Source organism: Echeneis naucrates, chromosome 6 (assembly GCF_900963305.1).
Source record: "Echeneis naucrates chromosome 6, fEcheNa1.1, whole genome shotgun sequence".
NCBI classification, from domain to species: domain Eukaryota; kingdom Metazoa; phylum Chordata; class Actinopteri; order Carangiformes; family Echeneidae; genus Echeneis; species Echeneis naucrates.
In genome coordinates, this window is record NC_042516.1 from 23,389,513 (window position 1) to 23,411,389 (window position 21,877).

At 44.4% G+C, this 21,877-nt stretch overlaps 2 protein-coding genes across 2 annotated transcripts; both read left to right on the top strand.

The window, feature by feature from the left end:
- The first annotated feature begins 2,540 nt into the window (after window positions 1-2,540).
- Window positions 2,541-12,690, top strand: LOC115045115 (soluble guanylate cyclase 88E-like). The gene is made up of 16 exons (XM_029504630.1): window positions 2,541-2,668; window positions 3,106-3,238; window positions 3,647-3,821; window positions 4,593-4,684; window positions 5,591-5,848; window positions 5,933-6,077; window positions 6,376-6,501; window positions 6,671-6,791; window positions 7,546-7,675; window positions 8,024-8,170; window positions 8,311-8,457; window positions 8,680-8,836; window positions 9,807-9,916; window positions 10,346-10,435; window positions 10,642-10,760; window positions 11,461-12,690. The coding sequence occupies exons 1-16, from the start codon at window positions 2,541-2,543 to the stop codon at window positions 11,828-11,830; spliced, it is 2,448 nt and encodes an 815-aa protein (XP_029360490.1). The 3' UTR covers window positions 11,831-12,690.
- Window positions 12,691-14,929: 2,239 nt separating this feature from the next.
- On the top strand, window positions 14,930-21,877 carry tnfaip8l2b (tumor necrosis factor, alpha-induced protein 8-like 2b). The gene is made up of 3 exons (XM_029503440.1): window positions 14,930-15,342; window positions 19,909-20,232; window positions 20,711-21,877. Exons 2-3 carry the CDS (start codon window positions 19,915-19,917, stop codon window positions 20,951-20,953), a joined length of 561 nt encoding a protein of 186 aa, XP_029359300.1. The 5' UTR covers window positions 14,930-15,342; window positions 19,909-19,914; the 3' UTR covers window positions 20,954-21,877.

Sequence of the window (21,877 nt, forward strand, 5' to 3'; positions counted from 1 at the left end):
TGTGCGACTGGGGAGTGGTGAAGGTGGGTGGGTGGGGGGGGGGGGGGGGGGAGTGAGAGATACGCCGAATGGATGCAGATAAACTCCCATTAAGTATTCAACCACGGGGGTCAGAGCAGTTACATCTCCTCCACAGATTTCCATTCTGCCATATCCCGGGATTCATCCCTGCAGCTTTTGTGCAGTCACAGTCCTGCTGCGCTGAAGGGATTTACAATTTTATCTGGAGGGGCTGCTGGCTGTAAACAATAAGAAGCAGTTTATAGCGCAATTTGTCACCCAATAACTTTGCAGTCTGACTCAGTCGAAATGCTCCAATAACCTGTTTCTGCTTTTTTCTTTTCTTTTCTTTTTTTTTTTTTTTTGCTGATGCTAAATCAACACCCCCCGTCTGAATGCTAAGCTCTTTCCCGGCTTTGACAATATGAAAACGATATCAGCCGCATCCTTCTTTTTGCCGCAGACGAACGGTTTCCTCCGGTGACCCCGATACTCCCCGGAGATCGTATCGTCCCTCGGTGAGGCTGGCTGAGCCTGATAACGCCTCCAAGAGGTAACAAGCAGGGACAGAAAGGGAACATATATGAGTGGAGTGAAAAAGATACCACCTGTACGTGTTTGTGTGGGGGAGCAGGAAAACAGGCCTGTGTGCTCTTTTGTCCAACAGTACTCACATCAAACAATGGGAGGGAGGCGTTCCACGGCTCCCTGTTAGCGTCTGAAAAATGACATGAACGGACACCCTCTGAAACAGCGACATCTCTCTCCCTGTAGGAGGGACGGAAAGGCAGGGTGTCATATTGGCAGTGCGAAAGAATATGACTCATGCCTGCAGCACCTGTGTGGAGTTGCGGTTGGCACCATCAGCACATTGTTATCTCCCTCCGTCCCCCCGCCGAGAGGCGGCGGCCCTCCCAGGCCATGTGTGGCATGTTCGCACTGGAGGCCATTAAAGGTAGACAGCAACATCTGGGAAATAGGAGCAAGGCTGGTGATACAGAGGAAACAGAGGGAGGAAAAGGAACAGGGAGCACCTCATTATCACTCACAACCGGCTCGTTGGCGGCGCACCTTTGGTTTGAAAAACGGCGGTGTGGATGAAAAGTGTTTTTTAAAACGAAACCTCTGCTCTGTATGTGTACGGCTGCTAACCTGCCAGGTCACAATTTGAATATTAAAGAATAAATAAATAAATATCAAAAGTTGAGTCATTTTTCAGCGCTGAACATCAAGTCGGGTCTATTTTTGAAGGAAATGAATCACATATGTATATTTTGCAGAAGGACAGATATTAAAGACCGCAAATGTCATAAAATGACAGAATGCCTGATCTTCTCTGTCTGGCCACCAGAATGCTGGAGTCACACATTTCTATTAACTTTCAATCTAATTTCCTCTTGTGAAGGCATCGGTTGAAACAGTAATAAATCAGGGGTGTTGTAACAGTGCCCCCTAGTGGAGGTGTTGAGGAAGAGCTTTTTTTTTTTTCATTATTATCCAAATTTAGAAGTAGTTTGCATTGAAACAAAACTCAAATCATGAAGCGAGTCAAAACAAATGTTCACCCCCGTCTATGATTGGCAGCAGCTGATGAAAGCATCCGTGTTTTGAAAAGGTTTATTGAGTTTCACTCCACAAAGCAGCAAGCAAAAAGCAAAGCTTTCAGATAATTAGCCAAGAAACCTGGCGGCCTTAATGAGTGCAGGCTAATTTGGGATAATGAGCCTCACACTGTGCGCTCGGTTTTCCATAAGAAAAAATAAATGTCTTTATAAGGGATTCCTATATACAGTGACAGCCCTAACCACCCACAGACTTCATTTCCATACAAATACCTCACAAACTGCACCCCGTGTGTCTGCCAGGCCACGCAGCTGAGGGCGTGAAAAGACATTTTTTCTTTGCTACCTGCCACAAACATGCCCCGGCGCTGCTATTTTGGCCCTCAGTCACCTGTTGACCTGACAGGCAAGTGTCGGTGAGGTGGGGGGGGGCCGACATGTCAGCTGCAGGTGGAGGCTCTCAGGGAGGAGCGATGCTGTGGCGCCGCCTGCCACGGTCGCAGCCCAGGATAATACAGCACTGAGGGACTGCAGGTAAGGGGACCTCTGCATTTTCCTTATTTATTTTACTTCAGTTAAGTTGAAAAGTGGGAAGATGTTTCTTGTGATTTCTCTCTGCTTTGAATTTGCAACAGCAGCACCAAACTGCACAGTCAGAGCTGCGATTGTCTTTAATGAGAACTGTGCTCTTTTCTCAGATGTAGCTGGTGTCTGAAGAAGCTACCTGAGGTTTCATGAGGTTGTGTGCGACGCAGGTAAAAGAATATTCTGAGTAAAATGAGTGATACTTCAAATGTGCTGGTAGCTCAGAACATTTTGCAAAACAAGCAGCGTCTTCTTTTAATCTAATGAGCAGACAGACATTTCCTCAGCGACATTTTGACCTGCCTGAATTCCAGATGTGATCTCTCCCGTTGTCTCTCCTCAGCTAAGCAGTTAACTTGGGCAGCAGTCTGGAGGATTCCCGACCCTCTGAAGATGTACGGCCTGTATTTGGAAGCAGTGAACGATTACATTAATGAATCCTACGGAGAGGACGTGTGGAGGCTGATCGAGAACCGAGCAGAGATACCCCACCTGAAGTTCGTCAGACATCAGATGTACAAGTAGGTTGTGTGCTCGCACAGTTTCAGCACAAACTTCTACAACGCCTGAATGGCAGCAGATTATGTCACTTACTGATACAGCACAGCAGCAGCACAACTTTGGAAAAGTCAGATGTGCCATAATGAAACCAGACACCACTGAATGAAATGTACTTTCATTTGCATCCAATAAGTATTTCCATGTACACTTTGATGAGACAAGGCTACGTGTGTGTGTGTGTGTGTGTGTGTGTGTGTGTGTGTGGCTGCAGCTGCTGACTTGTGAGTCTAATGTAGTGAAACAGAATGTAATGACTGCAGAGTGAAATGTCCTAAATGATTATATTATATTGTTTTAATTAAGATTGTGTTTTTTTGTGGTTGTGTCTTTACTGAAGAATAAAACTGATTAAGAATTTTCTTTGGTGTTTTTTTTTTTTTTTTTTTTTTAATAATAGTGACAACTTGATCCTTCGGCTGGCGAAGGCAGCAGGTGAGGTTCTGGGAAAGACCCACGATGAGCTGATGTATGCCTTCGGGGTCTACATGGTGAAGCGGATTGGAAACTACGGATATGAACGGATCCTGAAGGTGATCCACTGATCCTTAAACGTCCTCAGAGTGATTTCACATGATTGGTAACGTTAGTTTCTCATCTCACCCAGAACTGGAGAATTCCCAGCAACACGTGGGAAGAAGCACGTTTCACATTTTCACATCAATTCAATAACAGATGATTCTCCTAAATATAGCTGACCAGAAAGTGTAGAAGACATTTATGCAAGAGGGGGTTTCATAAATTCACTCAGAGTGAAACAGGAACAGAAAATTTCAGGATAAATGTAGCTCTGAATACGTCCACGACAACACGTGGATTAAAGGTGATGTTTGGCAGCTGCAGTGGAGCCACACTCGAATACACAGCTCCAACATAAAGGTGCTTTAAATATTAATATAAAGCAGTGAATTATTTTTGTCGACTGTGTTGTGTGTCTCCAGGTGTTGGGTCGAAATGTGCGCGACTTCATCAACGAGCTGGACAACCTGCACGAGTATTTTCGCTTCTCCTTCCCCAAAGTGCAGCCGCCGAGCTTCTGCGTGGAGGAGGAGTGTGAAACGAGCCTCACGCTGCACTACCGCAGCACCCGCAAGGGCTTCACCCAGTTCGTCAAAGGTAACACAAACTGGAACTGGATCTGATCCACAACTTCAAACCTTCCTGCCGAGTTTAAAGCTCTCCGTCTGCAGCTGCGTGCTCTACCTGCGAAGCCTCGGCCTCACGTGAACCTGAATGTGATCAAATGTGGAAAAAAAAAACGAACAAATGACTGAATAATTGTGTGTTTTTGCTTCTTTCACTTCATTTACTACAAATTAGATGTAATTAACTTTATTATGGACACATTATTTTAGATGATTTCAGTTTCTCTTCATTAATGTGGGAAATGTTTCCAGAGAAGTGAAACTTAAAAGCGCAGAGTGAGCAACACGTCTTATGTTTTGCTATTAATAAGATTCAATCTATTGTGCAGTCACTTTTTTCACTAAATTGCTGAAAATATGAAGGCAAAATCACGGTCGTTGTGATGGTCAATTTAACAATTACCTCATCCGTGCAAATCAACGTAGCAAAATCAACTGAACCCAAGTAAACAAACAAAAGTAAATGAATGAGAAAGGAGCAAAAATCTGAACTGCTCTGAATCACATTAGTTTTCATTGTCTACATTTGGAATGTTGACGAATGAATTTCAGACATGAAACGGACCATTTTTGGTTTGTTTGCTATTTGTTGACTTTGCTTCACTTTACTTTTTCTACATGAGCACACGTCTCAAGCGTTGTCACGCCACGATGCAGACTATTATTCTACGTACAGCTGCAGTTTTGCGCTGAGGTCAGGTTTGTGTCTGTTTTGACCGTTTCGTGTCGTTGCCTCCTGCAGGGCAGCTCTCTCAAGTGGGGCGACAATTCTACAACACAGACATCGAAGTGGAAATCCTGTCCAAAGAGGAGACGGACAAAATGACCTACGTGGTACGCACTCGGGGATCTGGGTGGAGGATCAGTTGAGCCGCTGAGCGCCCAACCTTGACCTCGTATCCGTTCTATCAGCATGGAAATGATTCCAGCGCCTTCAATGAGATGCCAGACGCAAACCTTGTTTACACTCAAACAGCAAGTGTTTATTGGATAGAGATAAGTGTTTATTGGGCTGGGACTCGGGGTAAACCTTGAATTTACAGCAGAAGAAAAATATGAAACGTTCAGTCCTACGCAGCTGCTATTCTGACGGGAATCAACAGTAAAGTTTTACACTTTGCAGGAGGTCACTTCGACAGCCACTCAGTCGTTTGTTATCCAGATCAAAAGGAAGAACCACGGCAGAAATATTCAGTGTGAAGAAACAAAACTGTTGCACTGATACTTCATAAATACGTAATCAACTATCTGTCCAAGCAGCTTTTAGGGGTCAGATTTCGGATAAGTGTTTCATTAACGGCAGATGTGTTAGGTTTGATGGTTTGACAGAAGCGAAATTAAAAATAGCAGGTCATATATTTTTCAGTTGATAATGAGCCATCTCGCCTGCAGTTATTAATGCTGGTAAGTCATTATCAAAGGGTTCTCTCCCTGCGATGCGAGTCTGTAGTTGTTAATGGTAAACAAGTTGTTAATGAATAGATTTATGTGACTAAACTCTCAGAAGGTCCTTTTAATAATGCAGTAACTCAGAGGAGTTCCTTTTTAATTACTCAAAGCGTTTGTTAATAATGCATTAAAGAAACATTCTCGTGGTCAGCCAGAGACCGATGGCCGTGGCCGACTTAAAACTCTGAGAAATCTCCTGACACGGCTGAATTTGGTTTACGCAAAAACAACAAAAATATCCGCGCCAACTCAAATTTCCAACGCCTCATCGAGTCTTCGCTTCTCGTCCAGGTTTATAAGATGAATTTCGACAACGCGGCCTTCAAGCACCGCATGCCGCAGCAGAAGACGGCGCCGAGCTACGAGAAGCTGCCGATGAAGCGCGGCATCTTTTTCGACATGTTCCCCTTCAGCGTCATCTTCCGCCGCGACATGACCATGTACCGCATCGGCGACGGCCTGAAGGAGGTCTTCTCCGACCTCCAGGGCAAGAAGGTCAACGAGGAGTTCACTCTGGTCAGACCCATGCTGGAGTTCAGCTGGGACAACGTGAGTTCAGCAGCAGTCTCGTCCCACATTTCTTCCTCCTGCTGACTAAACCCACAGAAGCTCTCTCTGCTCTCCCCCGATCAGATCTACACACATTTGAACAATGTGTTCGAGCTGCTGTCCAAAGCGGTGGTGGAGAGCAAGCAGAAGGTCAACATCCCCAAACTGAGCAAAGAAGAGCCAGAGGAGAAGGAGGAGAGCGAGAAAGCAAAGAGGGAAGAAGAAAGAGGTATTATTTCACTCATTTCCATAATCATATCTGTTGTTAATGTATTCATTCAGAAGACAAACTGTCTGCAGAAACAAATGCATGCCAGGAATTCACGTCAGGATGTGACTTGTGGAATGTTTAATTTGGGACGATCCAGAACGAGTGAGAACTGAAGTGGCTGATGGATTTCAATGATATCCTCCATTTGAACACTTCGAACACTCCACCGTTGTCGGTCTGAGTGTGCGACGGGAGTTCGCTGCGCTGTCTTTGTGAGCTTCTGGTTGATCTGGTCTCCTTCCCGCTCCCTGTGCAGAGCCAAAGGCAGTGGAGGAGATGAAGGGCACGGACCAGGAGTACAGCAGCGCTCTCACCCAGTACAACAGCTTGGCCAACTCCGGCGGGGAGGACATCGAGCTGCTGGCGTTCCAGACCGTCACCGGTCAGCACAAGTTAACACTTTATCACACTTTAACCGGTGAAAACAGTCTTTCCTGGTCAGTCCACCCTTCTAACCGTCTGCAGCCGGCACCCGACTGACTTCACTTCCTGATCGGATGCTTTTTTATCTGCCACAGTCTCAGTAACCTTTCCTCCGTTATTAATCCCAGGAAAGTGTAGCGAGACAATCTTCGAAGACATGCGGGAGCCTCCTAAGAAGCCTCTCCACCTGAAGGGCCAGATGAAGTACGTCCCTCAGTGGGACTCCCTCATCTTCCTGGGGACGCCAATGTGAGACCTCGTCTGTTGTTTGACTCTGTTCTAATGGTGTTGACTAAGCCGGGCACTCGAGTCCTGCTCGGTCCAAATTATATTTGCCTTATTATGATTCAGTCCCAGCAGATTGTCTGCCATAATAGTTGGAGCAAAACGTGATTTTTGAGCTGAAAGACTGAACTACCTGCTGTGAATGGATTGTTTGATTTAGGTCAGATAGTGCTGATTTTTAAAAAGGAGTCTCTGTTCCATTTCAATTTAGAAAAAAAAGAACACACAAGTTGTGGTTGTTTCTGCTTTGTTCAGAGTATTGAGGTATGATTCCCCTAAATTCATTAGCGCCATAAGTATGTGTATGTGAACACTTCAGGTTTCTGAAGCCTTTTGTTGTGAAACAAATGCAGGAGTAAGTTTCATTAACACCAGCTTAACAGAAAAAATAAATAAAATAACATGGCCACGTGTATTAATCAGAAAAAATGTATTTCTGTTAAAAATAGCTGCAGCATGCTAAGTATGGCCTGATTACGGCACGTTGTTGAGCTGATGGAATCAATCTCGGGGGAATATGGTGCAATATGCTGTAATTACAGTACTGACAGTTTCCTCTTTTACTGCGGCTGATATTCAAAAGCAGTCTGCAGCTTTTTTTTTTTTGTTTTGATCCTAAAACAACGTCCACACTCTGCACCAAATCTAATAAATCTGACAGGTTGGACACTTAATTCTCCTCCCTTAATACGTCGTTTTTTCCTCCTCATCTTTGCAGCATAGAGACGGTGGAAGACATGATAAAGATGGGTGTGTATGTGAACGATCTGAACCTGCATGACTCCAGCAGAGAGCTGATTTTGGCCGGCACGCAGCAATCGGCTGAGCTCCAGCTGGCCCTCGATCAGGTGAACCAAAACCCGTCTCCGGACGTGGAGCATCATGCTAACAAAGCGAGCTTGTGCTGGGTGGGAGGGAAGTCACGGACCAGGGCGGCAGCTTTATAACATTTTTTTCATTTAAAATCAGGGGATTTATTGTATGACACAGTTAAGAACCGTTAAGACACAGTTTGTGTCTTTGAAGCGCTCGGACCAGGTGAGACCAGGTGACAGCCCTGCTCCAATATTGATTTCACCCAAGTCATGCAGGAGAGATGTGGATTAAAAGGATTAGAGAAGACAAAGAGGATAATTAATTTTTTTAGCTTTATGAGAGATGAAACTGTAACTGTAGACTCATGTCTAATCCTCCAGGAGCAACAAAAATATGCCCAGCTGCAGGAAATCATCAAGAAGCTGGATGAAGAGAAGAAGAGAGGAGATTCTTTGCTGTACGCCATGATCCCTAAAGCTGTGGCCGACCGCCTCAGGAAGGGGATCACCGCCCTGGAGACCTGCCAGGTACCAGCTCGTGGTTTCTGTTAACAAGGACAGCGGCTCCGCAAACCACGAAATATCATTTGTGTGTCTCGCATCTGAAGTACTAACTAACTGTGTGTAATCTGTGTTTGTCATATTCCGTTTGTGCGTTTGTGTCGCAGGTGTTCCCAGATGTGACCATCCTGTTCAGCGACGTAGTGAAGTTCAACGAGATCTGCATCCACATCACACCCATGCAGGTGGTGGACATGCTCAATGAGATCTACATTGTCTTCGACACACTCAGCGAGAAACACAACGTCTACAAGGTAAGGCACGCAAAAAACAACAACAACACACCCAATCTTTTCATAACCATCTGCACCATTTGGCTATTTTTCTTGCTGAGAGTGAAACGCCACCCATTTCTTCGATCGTATCAGGGTGGAAAACGTTGTAATTTCACCAGAAAAAAAAAAAAGCACAAACATTCAAAACAACTCACCGTGGCATTTTATCACCCCCGTCTTTAAATCGTCCTTTCTCCCCAGGTGGAGACGATCCGTGACGCCTACATGGTGGTTGCAGGCGTGCCCAACAAGACCACCTTCCACGCGCACCACATCTGTGACATGGCTCTGGACATGCTGAGCTCCATTGACCACCTTAAAGACCCGTCCACCGGGGATAACATCCAGATCAGAGTCGGTGAGCCGGTCAAACTGTCTGCTGCTTGAGAGGCTCAGCCCAGATAAGGCAGCCAGATTATTATTGATGTTTCCAGGTGTCTGACTGTTGCTATATTACATCCTTAAACTTCAGTTTCTTTCAGGTTTACTTCACTCAAACAACGCTTCATCGTTTAAGTAGCGGCTCAAGAGATTTTAGGGTACACTGGAGAGATTTTCGCTGAGTCGACCGGAGGCCTGAGGGCCTGCGCAGATCAAGACGATGATTTCCTGCCATCACGAGGAGCCGCTCTTACGTCGGCACCGGCAAATTAAACCCTTAGAAGCAAGCACAGATTTGTTTTGGGCCAATCCGTGGCCTGTTCCAAACCGCAAATGACCCAATGACGCATCCTTCATTTTAACAACAACAATCGAACAATCAGGACCGAAATAAAAGCAGCGGAGCTTCTCACATCTAGTTTGAAGGTGGAGAGCTCACTTCTCGATTCGCCGTCTTCCTCTTGACTCTGATTTTTCTACTTCCTGTTGCTAATCAGCTGTCCACTTTTCTTTCCAAGTTGCTGCCATTGATGTAATCGTTCAGCGTGCAATCAGACCGAGACAGCTCGAGGACCCAAAGTGATCCGTCAGCTGGCGTATCACAGCGATGGACCACGTACACAAAAAATCTTTTTATTGTGGCACTGTCATCGAAATAATACCGTTTTAGAAATGATTTGTTGGTCCACTAGAGATACATTTGCGGCCCACCGGTCGGCCCCTGCCTAGAGACTGGGAACCAATTCTGAAGAATGTTTCCAACAGCACGATGATGTTCAATCAAGACTGGGAAGCTAGTATGAATCCACAAACTGAATCCCCTACAAACACATTACGGTTATGCTGATTCATTTTAGGGGGGAAATGTGAAAGTGGAATTGATGTAGATTTGGGCAGACTGGGAATAAATCGACTCATGTTAGGTTAAAGTACGTCTCCTCTCTCAGGTATTCACTCAGGTATGGTGGTGGCTGGAGTTGTAGGTCTGAAGATGCCTCGCTACTGTCTGTTTGGCGACACTGTGAACACCGCCTCACGGATGGAGAGCAACGGAGTGGTGACTACACTAACATATATTTAATAACCTCAGCCGAAAGTGCTAAATAACCCGCGGCGATAGGATAAATAACTGAAAGAGTCACATCGATTACTGCAGAACCCTTTTCTGGTTAATGACGCCAGTGTGTGTGTGTGCTGCTTTTAAATTACGAGCTAATCACTTCATTCGCTTTTTATTACTTACAGTAACAGAAGGTAAAATCATGTTTTGTTTTGGGGGGAGGGGTTGAAATGGATGCAGCCTGCGGAGACTTAATTCTCTTAATATACATGCCCATTAAGAAAGAATGCTCTGAATGAAGGCTCATTTTCCAGCGAGATAAACTTCCATTTGTGGTGATTTAAAAAGGCCTTAATACAAATGCAGCCTGTATTTAAATACTCAGCTTTAGCAGTCGTTTTTGTGTGTGTGCGTCTGTCTGAGCAGGGCATGCAGATACACATCAGTCAGACCACCAAAGACCACCTGGAACACGAACCCTACATCATCGAGGAGCGGGGCAAAATCTTTGTGAAGGTGAAACACTGACGGATCCTTTAGCCTGCTAATCCACTAAATGAAAAGGAGATAATCACAGTCAGTCTTGCAGCTGTAACAACTGGAGCGCTTCATTCCAAGATGAGGTGTTCTTGTTTTAAATACGTGACACTGATCTTAGATAAAATGCTCCCCCAACATGTATGAGCATAATCAGATCACCTTATCGTCCGGATACCATGCAGGGTAAAGGATACATGAAAACCTACTGGCTGAAAGGGAAGAAGGATCTCTCGTTCAAGACCCCGGCAGAGCTTCGCTACAGCAGCGAGCAGAAGGACTCTGAGGACAAGAGCTCTAATGGGTGAGTAGACAAAAGGAGAGCAGTCTGTGTCGCAGAATAATGACTTTTCTTCAGTGCGGCCTCAGGATGCCCCCTGTTGATTCAGTCAGAGCTCTGCTCCGAGCTTCCTGCAGCAGCAGCAGACAGGAAGCCAACTTAAAGGAACTTTTGTATGCTCGTCTTGCTGACGACCAAAAAAAGAAAAGAAATTCACTAAGATGTCAGCACAAAAGATGCAGGAGACAAAACAGACAACGCAGCACTGCAAAAAAACATCCCTTTAAATAATTTAGTCTAATATCAAGAGACATGTTTTTCTTTATGTAAAAGCAGAAATAAAATATTAGGTTAGATAACGCCACGTTTCCGGCACAGCTAGCAGATGTTGAGTGCTTCTTTATCAATTCATGCGGCTCCTTTTCACTAAGTCTGACATTTTTTTATTTTCACTTTTTGGCTTCCAGAATCTTTCCACACTCATACTTTACTACATTCTGGACCAAACACTGTGTAAAATTTGAATGATGTTTTTGGTTTTTCTTTAACAGATATGATGATAAAGTCACGCAAATCTGACATTGTGTAAGTTTAGAAATGACCAAAAAAGACTGAAAGAGCGAATTACGAAATAATTTAAAGAAATACGTATAATCTGAGGCGTCAAATGATGAAAAATAAAAGATGGACACGTGTGAACTGAACTTGCATTTGATTTCACTAGTTCCACAAGCAACAGTGCAAAGCGCATGGCCTCCAACCTGCACATCACCAGCAGCGAGGAGCAAGCTGAAGGGAAGCCCAGTCCCAGCGACCTCCCCGTGGACAGCCTGCCCCCACCAGAGGCCGCTAATGAGCCCGCCGCCATTTCAACTGAGGCTCAGAAGAAGGAGAAATCCGAAAAGACTAAGAACAACAAGGGGGCCAAGTTAGACGTACCCCAAGGGAACACGGCGCTGGAGTACTCGCTGCCCGCCGACGGCCTGGAGAATCCTGGCCCCTTACTCAACAACAAGAGAAACAGCTTCAGGCAGCAGTACGTCAAACTGCCCGCCAACCTTCCCATGCGCAGCGCCGCCTGCTCCATTCTGTGAGCGGAAGGTAAGAAGGCGGGAATACATGGCGGCGCCGACATGTGACCAGGCCGTGATGTTTAACTGAGGGCAAGACAGAGCGGGACTATCAATGTTTTCATCATTTACAGTCACAGACGACCTGCGTTTTGAATGCCACTGCATGTCACGGGGCTGGAAACACATATTGGCTTTTGTGACCTTTTGAATGAAAAAAAAACAAAAAACCCTACAATTAAACACCAACACTTCAACGCTCAAAACATTTTCCTCTTCAATTACAGAGAAAATACCAGATAGAGTAAAAACCTGCATTGTGTCCCTGCGCCAAAGTCGGGTATAGAAAGTGAGAGTCCTTTTCAACAAATATCATCAGCATGTATACTGCACATTTAGAGTTTTCACATTTCCTTCTCATATCGAGAAGGAAAAACAAGGAAGTTCAACATCCTCTACATACAAGCGACAGATGCACAAAACAAACAAAACAAAACAGGGAACTTCAACATTGTACATGTAATTACAGTGAGTGTATTTCTGATTTTCTTTGCTGTATTATTTTACAGCTCCGTAAGCGATTCACAGAGTAGTGGTCGCAGAACCACTGATGCAGGAGTCATGTTCAAATACGTAATGACACCAGACGACGGGAGGTTCTGGAAAATTAAAGTAAGCCATTTTTCACGGGGTTTACTGCTGCAACAGGAGAAAAAAAAAACACTTCTATGGATTCTTCATTTAATTCACTCAGAAGGTTGGATTTAAATTTGTTTAAAGTAGGCGTAGGGCAGTTCAGTAGGCGTTTGGCTACACCTTCGTTTCACTGTCATAACTATTGTGTTTGTTTCACTGTATTAGAGTATTTATTTATATAAAACTGTATGTACAGCCATCAAAAGAGTCCTGTTTTCTTTTTTCTTGTAATTAGACCGTGGCACAGATCTACTGGTTAGTTTGGTTGGTGGCTTCATAGATAATTTAGCACCTTTAACCGGTTTAATGTAACCAGAATTCAGGTTTTTTTGGGGGGGAGTTTTGTGGCCTGTGTGAAAAACAAGCAAACAAAAAAACGACCTCCACATGTCAGCGTGGTTCATTTTCATCCACAGATACTGCTGTGCCTCTAATCAGCCACCAGGAGGTGACAGGACAAGCACAAGTACAGACAGAATAGATTCATTAGTTTATATAATTAGTTATTAAATGGCACGTTGAAGACTCTGTGTTAATTTCCACCACCCCGAGGTTCTCCATTTCTACAAAACAAGAGAGATGGAAGCCTCTTATATCTAATCATGCCGCAGGGACAAAATGAATCCCTGTTAGCTGCAGTCTGATCAAATTAAATCTCTGGCCTCCCCTGAACCAACATCTGTTCATCTCGACGTGTGCTCACCATCTATCCGAGAACGCTGCGAGCAACTAAGAAAGCAACTAAGCTCACCAAATCCGCCGTCCAATTCAGGCTCCACATCTTCAGTTGCAAATTCCCTGACCTCTGTGGTTATGAACTTGGTTATTCCTGTCTTAGTCATCTGGTGATAACACACTGCCATTATGTGAGTGACTGCGTGTGTGTGTGTGTGTGTGTGTGTGTGTGTCAGGGTAGAGGCTGAGAGGTCGGAGTGATCTTTTAATGAAAGATAAGTGAAATAATTGAAGTTCCTCTTATTATCTCATAACCAAAAGTGGCAAATGCGTAAGCTGTGTACAGTGCGAAGGCGAGGCAGGTAAGAGCTCGTTTCAGTGCCATCGACTCACGTGGCCAACGCTGACCCGTGTGGCACAAACACAAGCCAGCGCACACGGATACTCAGCCGAGTGCTCTCTGCTGATGTTTCCTCGTGAGATGTCATTACACGATAAAGAAGAAGCCATCAGGAAACCGCTTAAGCACTACTTCCTGTCTGTTGCCACGGTGACAGACCTCATTCTGCTCTTACGAAGTTTACCGTGACTTCACTAAAGTTAATTTCTTGCAGAAAGCTGAGTGAGTGCCAGCATTTTGTGGGTGGTGGGGCAAAAAACAAAGAGGCAGGTGTGCCTGGGCCTCTCCGGGCCGGGCGCTCCCCTCAGTCCAGCTGGGGCTTTGCATGACCTTTAACCCAACATCTGACAGCAATTAGCATCTGCTGAGTGTTCATTGGGCGGGTCTTTGTGAATGGCCCGAGCTTCAGCCAGCAGCCCCTCATGCGCAGCTGGTTGCCATTCAGATTAACGCACAGATAAACAAACAGCGTTTTAAATCAGGGAACACTTCCTGTTTCTAAATGTATCGCTGGATCCATGACTTCAGACAAGACGACATGTTTTCCGTTTCTGCAGTCTGACTGCTTTTTGCCGTTAACCTGGTTCAGTCCTGGTTACTCTGCGTCCTACTTTATATTTCACTCAGTCAGATTAGATTTTAGGGATCTTTAAGTTTTATGGCAACCAGCCCAAACACAGCTTCATTCAGAAGATTGATATGGGCCTTCAGTTTTTATTAGTCTGTGCTGTGACTACTATCAAACTCACTTCTCTAAAGGGGAATTACTCCGTGAAGTGTATTTTTCATCCTGTTAAATTATTTATCAGAGACAAAGTGCTCTAAATTTCATTACTGTGGCGCCAGATTAGCCAGATGGCTCATGTTTGCCAATGACACCACAAGAAGCTGAATAAAAATGAAGTTTAATTTCTTTACAGCCACGGTCAACAATAAAAATAAAAAAATAAAAATGGAGAAGATTTTAGGCAAAGCTTAAAAGCATTACATGCAAATACGTGGATAAATTAGTTTTCTAAAACTTTACAACTGCAGACAAACATTCGAAGCACAACAAAGTAGTAACTCTGAGACCTGACAGGTTTGAACTGTCAGCTGGGTTGGTGAGCTGAGACCATGTGTACATGTGTCAGAGTCAGACATGGAGACACATGGAGGGACCCGGCGCAGTGACAGCAGCCACATTCCAGCCGAGGTGAACAACAGAAATGGGGGTTAAGCCGCTCCCCTTTCAGCCGGCTGTATCACTGGATTATTGCTGAATTCTTTCTGGGGTTTTCACTTGTCAGAACAAGCAGAGGCACAACGTCAGCAACACAGAGCAGGACACGACAGGACGGGGCCGAGGGGGGTGGCAGATGACTTTGGAGTGTGATGAGCGAGGGCAGGAGAGGAACACAGCTGGTCTGAAGCTGCGTTTGAATTTGAATCTCAGAGGGAAACACAACATAGACTACAGTGAGAGAGAGAGAGAGAGAGAGAGAGAGACTGAGGGGTGTGTCATAGCAATTTAGTTCCACAAGGAAGTACAACTCAACATTATCTTAAGACAGTGTGGCTCTGACAGAAGCGCCGCAGGAGGGCTGGCTTCCTTTAGTTTTATTTGTTTTGGGTTTCCCCCCCACTCAGGGAGGTTTTGGTCCTGCTCGTGGTGAAGATGAAAGGATCTTGTTAACCGGCCTGTGCTGTCAAGCTGAGATACAGAGCAGAGGGAGAGAGAGAGATCTGACAACCACGGAGGGAGGGGGACTCAGCACAAACACAGGTAAGACACTTCCCAGATTAGTGTTTTTTTATTCTAATGTTTGTTCTTGGGAATATTTTCAGGTAGTAGTATTCATTGTTGGGGGTCTGACACAGATGGTGGGGGGGGGGGGGGGATTAGAACAAATTGTGTGACTCTCCACTTCCCCATCTTGAGCGCGCGTTGGGAAACATGCGCGTAAGCTCGCAGTCGTGCTGGAACAAGTAGAGTTTCATGCACAGACGTAGAACTTGCAGTTGTGTTTGCACAGGCTGAGAGTTGCTCAACCCCGATCTGGAGACGGTGAGTGGACTTTCCCTCACTCCCCGGCCTACTTTGATTGGAAGCACGTTAAGCCAGAGCCAGACAGGGAAAAGGTCGGGGCTGTCACTAGTGCTTACAAATACGAGTTGCGGGCCCTCGCTGATGACACCCCGCCGTTTGGCCAACTGCTGTCTGTTTCGCTTCCCTTTTGAGGCAGCGCAGATGGGTGGCAGGCTTGAGCAACGGTAATTCACAAGAGTTGTGCAATGTCAAAAGGAAAACTGCAATACGTACTTTTTCAGAATTTCAAAATGGCCCAAGTCTTTGAATAAAATGGAAATAGTTTTGTCAAATGTTGAAGCCAATCCACTACATTTTTTACAAACTCACAAGGAATTAAAAATGATGTAAGTTACACAAAAAAAAAAAAAAAAAAAAGATCCGCACATGTTAAGCTACAGCCCTGTTGCCTTCAGCTCAATGCACACAATGGAGATGATGTTTCATTTTGGCACAGGACGCGTCATCTGTCATCGAAGAAAGCCGCCACGTTTGGCCCCAAAAAGGAAACCTGCAGTTTTTCTCCCAGCTCATTACCAGGAGAAAATAAAAGTTTCTGTCGGGTCATTAGAACCGCCTTTACCAGCTCAGTGTTGACCTTTCAACAACATCTGACTGGCTGTTATGGCTTTTTTTTTTCTTTTCTGGAATATCCTCATTGTTCGGACTGATCAAAGGCTACAGGTGGAGAAAAGAGACCCATCCCTGCCTGCTGATGGAAGTCAGCGAGATCGTCCATCTGTCAAACCCGTACTGACGAAGCCCTGCTGCAATTCACAACAGAACAAGACACATTTTCATAGGCTGAGTCAGAGGGGGCTTCACAAGTTCCCCTGAAAACTGCCCCCCCGTCCCCAAATACTCACATGTACACACTCACACATGCTGGAAAGGACAATGACAAGATTGAATGTGTTTTCCCCCCAAAAAACCCCAAAAACTCAGACACCACTTTTTCTAACAAGCACGTCCTCCATGCACGCAGGTTCATACAAGCACACAAACACTGAGGCGCAACGCTGGAGTCATCTGAGGAATGCTAAATATTTACCTCTATCTCTCTCTCTCTGGCTGTCCATTAGCCCAAATGCAGAAGTTCCTCACCGCCTGGTGCAGCCTGTAATGTTTCGCAGCAGCTCTCCTCTTGTTAGCAGCTGCGACGGTGTTGTTGGTATTCTTTTCACCTTTGTGTGTCTGTCCCGAGACACCCACTGCACCACAATATTTCCAATAATAAAGTCCAACTTTGGCACAATTTTGGATAACAGTCGTGTAAGATGCTGTCATGAAACTTCACAGGTGTGTGGTTGGCACCTGTGACTCTAAGATGAGCGTGGTCTGACCCGATAAATTCTCAGGTAATAAATGAGTACTCAACATGTTCCCAAATTGGCCTCAACTTATTTTTCATTTTGTTCTGTTAGAGCCAGAACTCACACAGTATATGTGGGCTTGTCAATTCCAGCAGGCATTTGGGAAGGAAACAAACACTTGAACATGTAATGTGTCAACAACAAACTGATGCCTAAAGGCCCTCTTCAGTCCATCTGCACTGGAAAATTGATGCTCAACGTGGAAAGCGTCCTTGATGCGACCGTCTGAACAATGTCCATTACAGAAAAGTGGATTCATGGCAATGTGCTGATGTTACACAAAAAAAAAATCAAAAATTCAATGCTTTGACTCAACCTCTTGATAGATTTGCATAAAATAAACAATGTTGATGCACAAAAAGCCAAGCGACAAGCAAGCTCCAGCTGTGGGAGTTACATTTCAGTGTGGAGCTCTGGCTGATGACTGCACACTGCGCACGTCCCTCAAATCCCCGTAGTCTTTTTAGCAAATAAATGAGATTGAAGCATGAATCTGAAATAGCTATCACGCTGCTCCACTTCCATTATCACCGTTAAGGGAAATTAATCTAATGAATGTTCTTTAATTCCCCACAGGGAAGCTGCAGCTTTTGTAACAAAGCCAGCTATTAGAAATGTGACACTTGTTCAAAATGAATGGTTGTGCATGTAAAATGGGGCCTGGTGCAACACCCCATAAAACGGGAGTGTTTGCTTATTATGGATGTTGCAGCTGGATCGGGGTGCATGCCAGGCATGGTGGAAAGCCACACTGGCTATTTGCATGATATCATCATTACTACAACAGGGCCCCTTTTTTTCCTTTATTAGAGAGCCGTGGCGTCATTAGCTCGCGGCGCTGACTGTGCATCATGGAAATCAGACAATGAGTGCCTCATTGTTTCAATCACACTACCTCATAAGCACAAACAGGTACGAAGGAAGCACATTAAAGCCGCCGTCAGCTTGTGGACAACACGTTGTTTCTGAGCGGACTGCCTGCTTCACCCAAAGGCAGTCCCCGGGCCACTGGGCTCAAAGCGCCAACCTTCTCTGATAGAATCTGGAACCAGCAGGCATGGACCTGCCTCAGCTATGCAGCCTATCTGCTCCTCTCTAATACCTGTCCACACAAGCCACAGAAATGGAATCAGAAAAAAGGAGTTTACTAGCCATTGGCACACTCCGGCGCTGCACATGTGTGAATGTCAGAGGAAGTAAGAACGGATACACAGCTACCTCAGCGGCACAGATGCATACTACAGATATGCTTTCGATTAAGACAAGATTTATATTTTTTGCTGTGCTGGCAAGACTTATCGAGCAGAAGTATTTCTACAAGGGCACTTATTTGCTTAATCTGTTGTGAGAGTTATATTACACTGATCCGTTCAGCTGTTGTTTTCGTGATCTGGGAATTTACCTTATTTTTCTTTTCTAGCTTTTATGCACGCCTCTAATAACTACATCAGCTAAATAAAATGTAAATGTAGTTTTCCTCTGTTGGTGATCCATTATGAAACTGCTAGCTTACTTGTTGGAGATTAGGGGAAATTAAAGAGAATTAAAATGGAATTAAGTCAAACTGTGTTGACAATCAAGGGTAAACAGAGGATTTTGTAGCTCTGTCATATCGTGCTCTATGTTGATGATCTCCCTGGGGCTTCTGCATGATGGATGCTAGGTGTGGTTAAAATCCCTTTGGAGAAATTAAAAGCCTCTGTGGAGTCTCCTCCATGGTTCTTCTCCCTTTTGGCATCATGTGTGCATGTCAGACAGGAAAACAAACCATCGGAACATGAAAGCAGAGATTCAAATTAGATGGCATACTGTTTCTTTCCTGTTTGTTCATTTAACGCTGCAGGGTTTACTTTACATATATAAATATTTAAGCTTGAATTATAAATAACGGCAACACCTAAAATGTACTGCGGTGGTCCCGTAGTCGGGATGGAAGGCGGTCTGAAGGTTAGAGTGTCGCAGTAATGGCTGCAGGGTCGGCACTTTAAAACCCCAGATGATCTCGGAAATTTGGATCAGAGAGGTGAACATGTGTTGTCCTCTCCACTCGCCACAACAAACCGTCTGCCCTTGAACGTGGCACTTAACCGCCGCTGCTCACTGTTTAGTAGGATAAAGGCCTGAAGGTGGGCCGAATGGAGTAAAAATGTTTCTAATGTAAGCAGAGCAGTCACTTTAGATTGTTTTTATTCTAATGAATATCATGAAGAAAAAAGGAGGCAGTGGACTCATTCCTATTCTTCCCTTTGTGGGATTATCTCTGCTTCAGATTGGCTGTAATGTAATATCAGGTACAGACAGTGACCGGGAATCTCAAAAAATATCTCAACTTTTATGAAATGCAATCCCCATGATGTGCACCAGTGAGCAGAAGAATGAGCAGGAGTATTGTGTGAAGTTTACAGGCATCAAGTTGAATCAAGTCTTGATGTTTTCAACGTATCATATTGTACAAAAGGTAGCCATCTATGTCTTCTAGGCTCTATTCCAATTCTGTGAAAGTTTTAAGGTGCGAAGGCCACAAAGAAATGCACACACCCTTTACTGAAAATAAACCATCAGGACTTGTGAAACTTTGCTGAGAAGCTCGAAGCCAACACCCTCAGAACCACCACCCAGGTTTTTCGTTTGTCAGTGCTCCATCTCACCAAATAGAAATGTAGAAGATATCTGGAAATCGACCTCTTGAAAGCACAAATGTATCGTACGAATAATCAACACTTCAAACAGAAAAATGCCAAATATGGCACCTTTAACTATCCACGGTTGGAAACAGCTAATTTGCAAAATCGTCTCTGCGGTTTTAATCACTTTCTGTCTTTATGCCTGATGTGAATATTCCCAGAAACAACAGCCAAATGCTTCATCAACATTGCTCTTTGTTTTTCAGCCAACCATGGATGCATTCAGTTCCAAAGACATGGCCATGAAGGCGCAGAAGAAGATCCTCAGCTCCATGGCCACCAAAAGCTCAGTCCAAATGTTCATTGATGACACCACCAGTGAGATCCTGGATGAACTGTATCGCATCTCTAAAGAGTACTCAGGGAATAAAAGCGAAGCTCAGAAAGTCATCAAAAACCTGATCAAGATTGCAGTGAAGATCGGCGTGCTATTCCGAAACAACCGTTTCAACGCAGAAGAGCTCGGAGTGGCCCAAGAATTTAAGAAAAAGCTGCACCAAGGGGCTATGACCGCTATCAGCTTCTACGAGGTACGGCCTCTGTGTGACCAAATGAACGTCTGATCTGACGGATCTAATTTTCAGCTCAACACAGATGAATGAAAAAAAAAAAAAAAAACAAAACAAAAACGGCTGTGATGAACACAAAACGTAGTAGAGCACACAACAGGTGTATTTCAAAACCCAACATATGCTATGTGGCTCACTCTGAAGCATTTGGTGGTTTTATTTTAGTTCAGTGACACACAGTGACTCTCATTTACTGGCCTGTTTCCATCTCTGGTTTCATGCCATGTGATGGAAATCACGTGGGTTTGTGCCACATTCTAAACTTATACTTAATCTGAAGATTGAAAAGGTGTTTAATTCCAAGATAAAAAATGTATTTTTGTTTTTGGTTTTTTTTCTGATTATCGGTACTCAATGAGTTTTCTGTTTCTGCACCACCTGCATGAACACAGACACACTCAGGTCAATGTTCTGAAAATGCGTCTCCTCCCCGCTGCAGGTGGACTTTACCTTCGACAAGGCGGTGATGGCAGAGCTCCTGACGAGCTGCAGGGATCTGCTGCTGAAGCTGGTCAACACCCACCTCACCCCCAAATCCCACAGTCGCATCAACCACGTCTTCAACCATTACTCTGACACAGAGCTCCTGACCAAACTGTACGACCCCAACGGCACCTTCAGACCCAACCTCACCAAGATCTGCAAAGGACTCAACAAACTGGTGGAGGAAGGAACAATATGATGGAGAGCCAACAACATGTCAGTCAGACACTGGGAGATGTACGGGCACGCTCATCTAAGACTCTGAACTGTTGGAGAAATTCAGTCTTACTGCTGCTGAGGACTGGCAACGAAAGACAACTGATATCAGAACTGAACTGCAGCCCCATTGTTCTCAGAGAACATGTGGGCTGAAAATAAAGTTGGATGAGCCATTCCTCATGTTTGTTGTTTAGAAGTGAAACATACTGTAAAACGGCTATGACAGTCTTTTCAGACAAATTTCCAAAAAAAAAAAACAAAAAACAAACTTGAAAATATTCTGATTACCATCATATCTGCTGTTATATCACACATTGAAATGCCATATGATGTATATTTGTTTCATTCATAACTACTGATGTTGTGTAGTCTGGAAAGGCACGATAAATGTGAGGGAACAATGCCACTGTAATACAGCACTGCCACCTGCTGGGCAAAATTATGCATCAGTAACACAAAGTTGTGCATTCACTGAAACATCCAGAAGGATGATACAGCCAACAATAAAGGAAATAACCTCAGAGGACAAACGCACTCACCATCACCTTACAGTTTCAAAACACGCTTCAAGGCATCACCACTGTTAAATGGTGTTGACTGCGCGAGCTCGACTGTTAATCCTATAATTCATGTTTTTCTGAAAAATAGATCACAGTCATCGGCTGAGATTAAGACTTGTGTTATTCTTTGGTTTTCCACGGTAAAGACACAGAATTTCAACAGACGGGGAAAAAGTCATCTACCTACTGGACATATATAGTACACACATTTTCTTTGTGCAAGCTTTCACGATGGAGAAAAGTTAGCTACAGTAGTTAAAAAAAAAAGAAAAAAAGAAAAACTCAAATGAATGTTCAATTTACATAGTAGATGAATATAATTATACCCGAGTCTGAATGTGGTA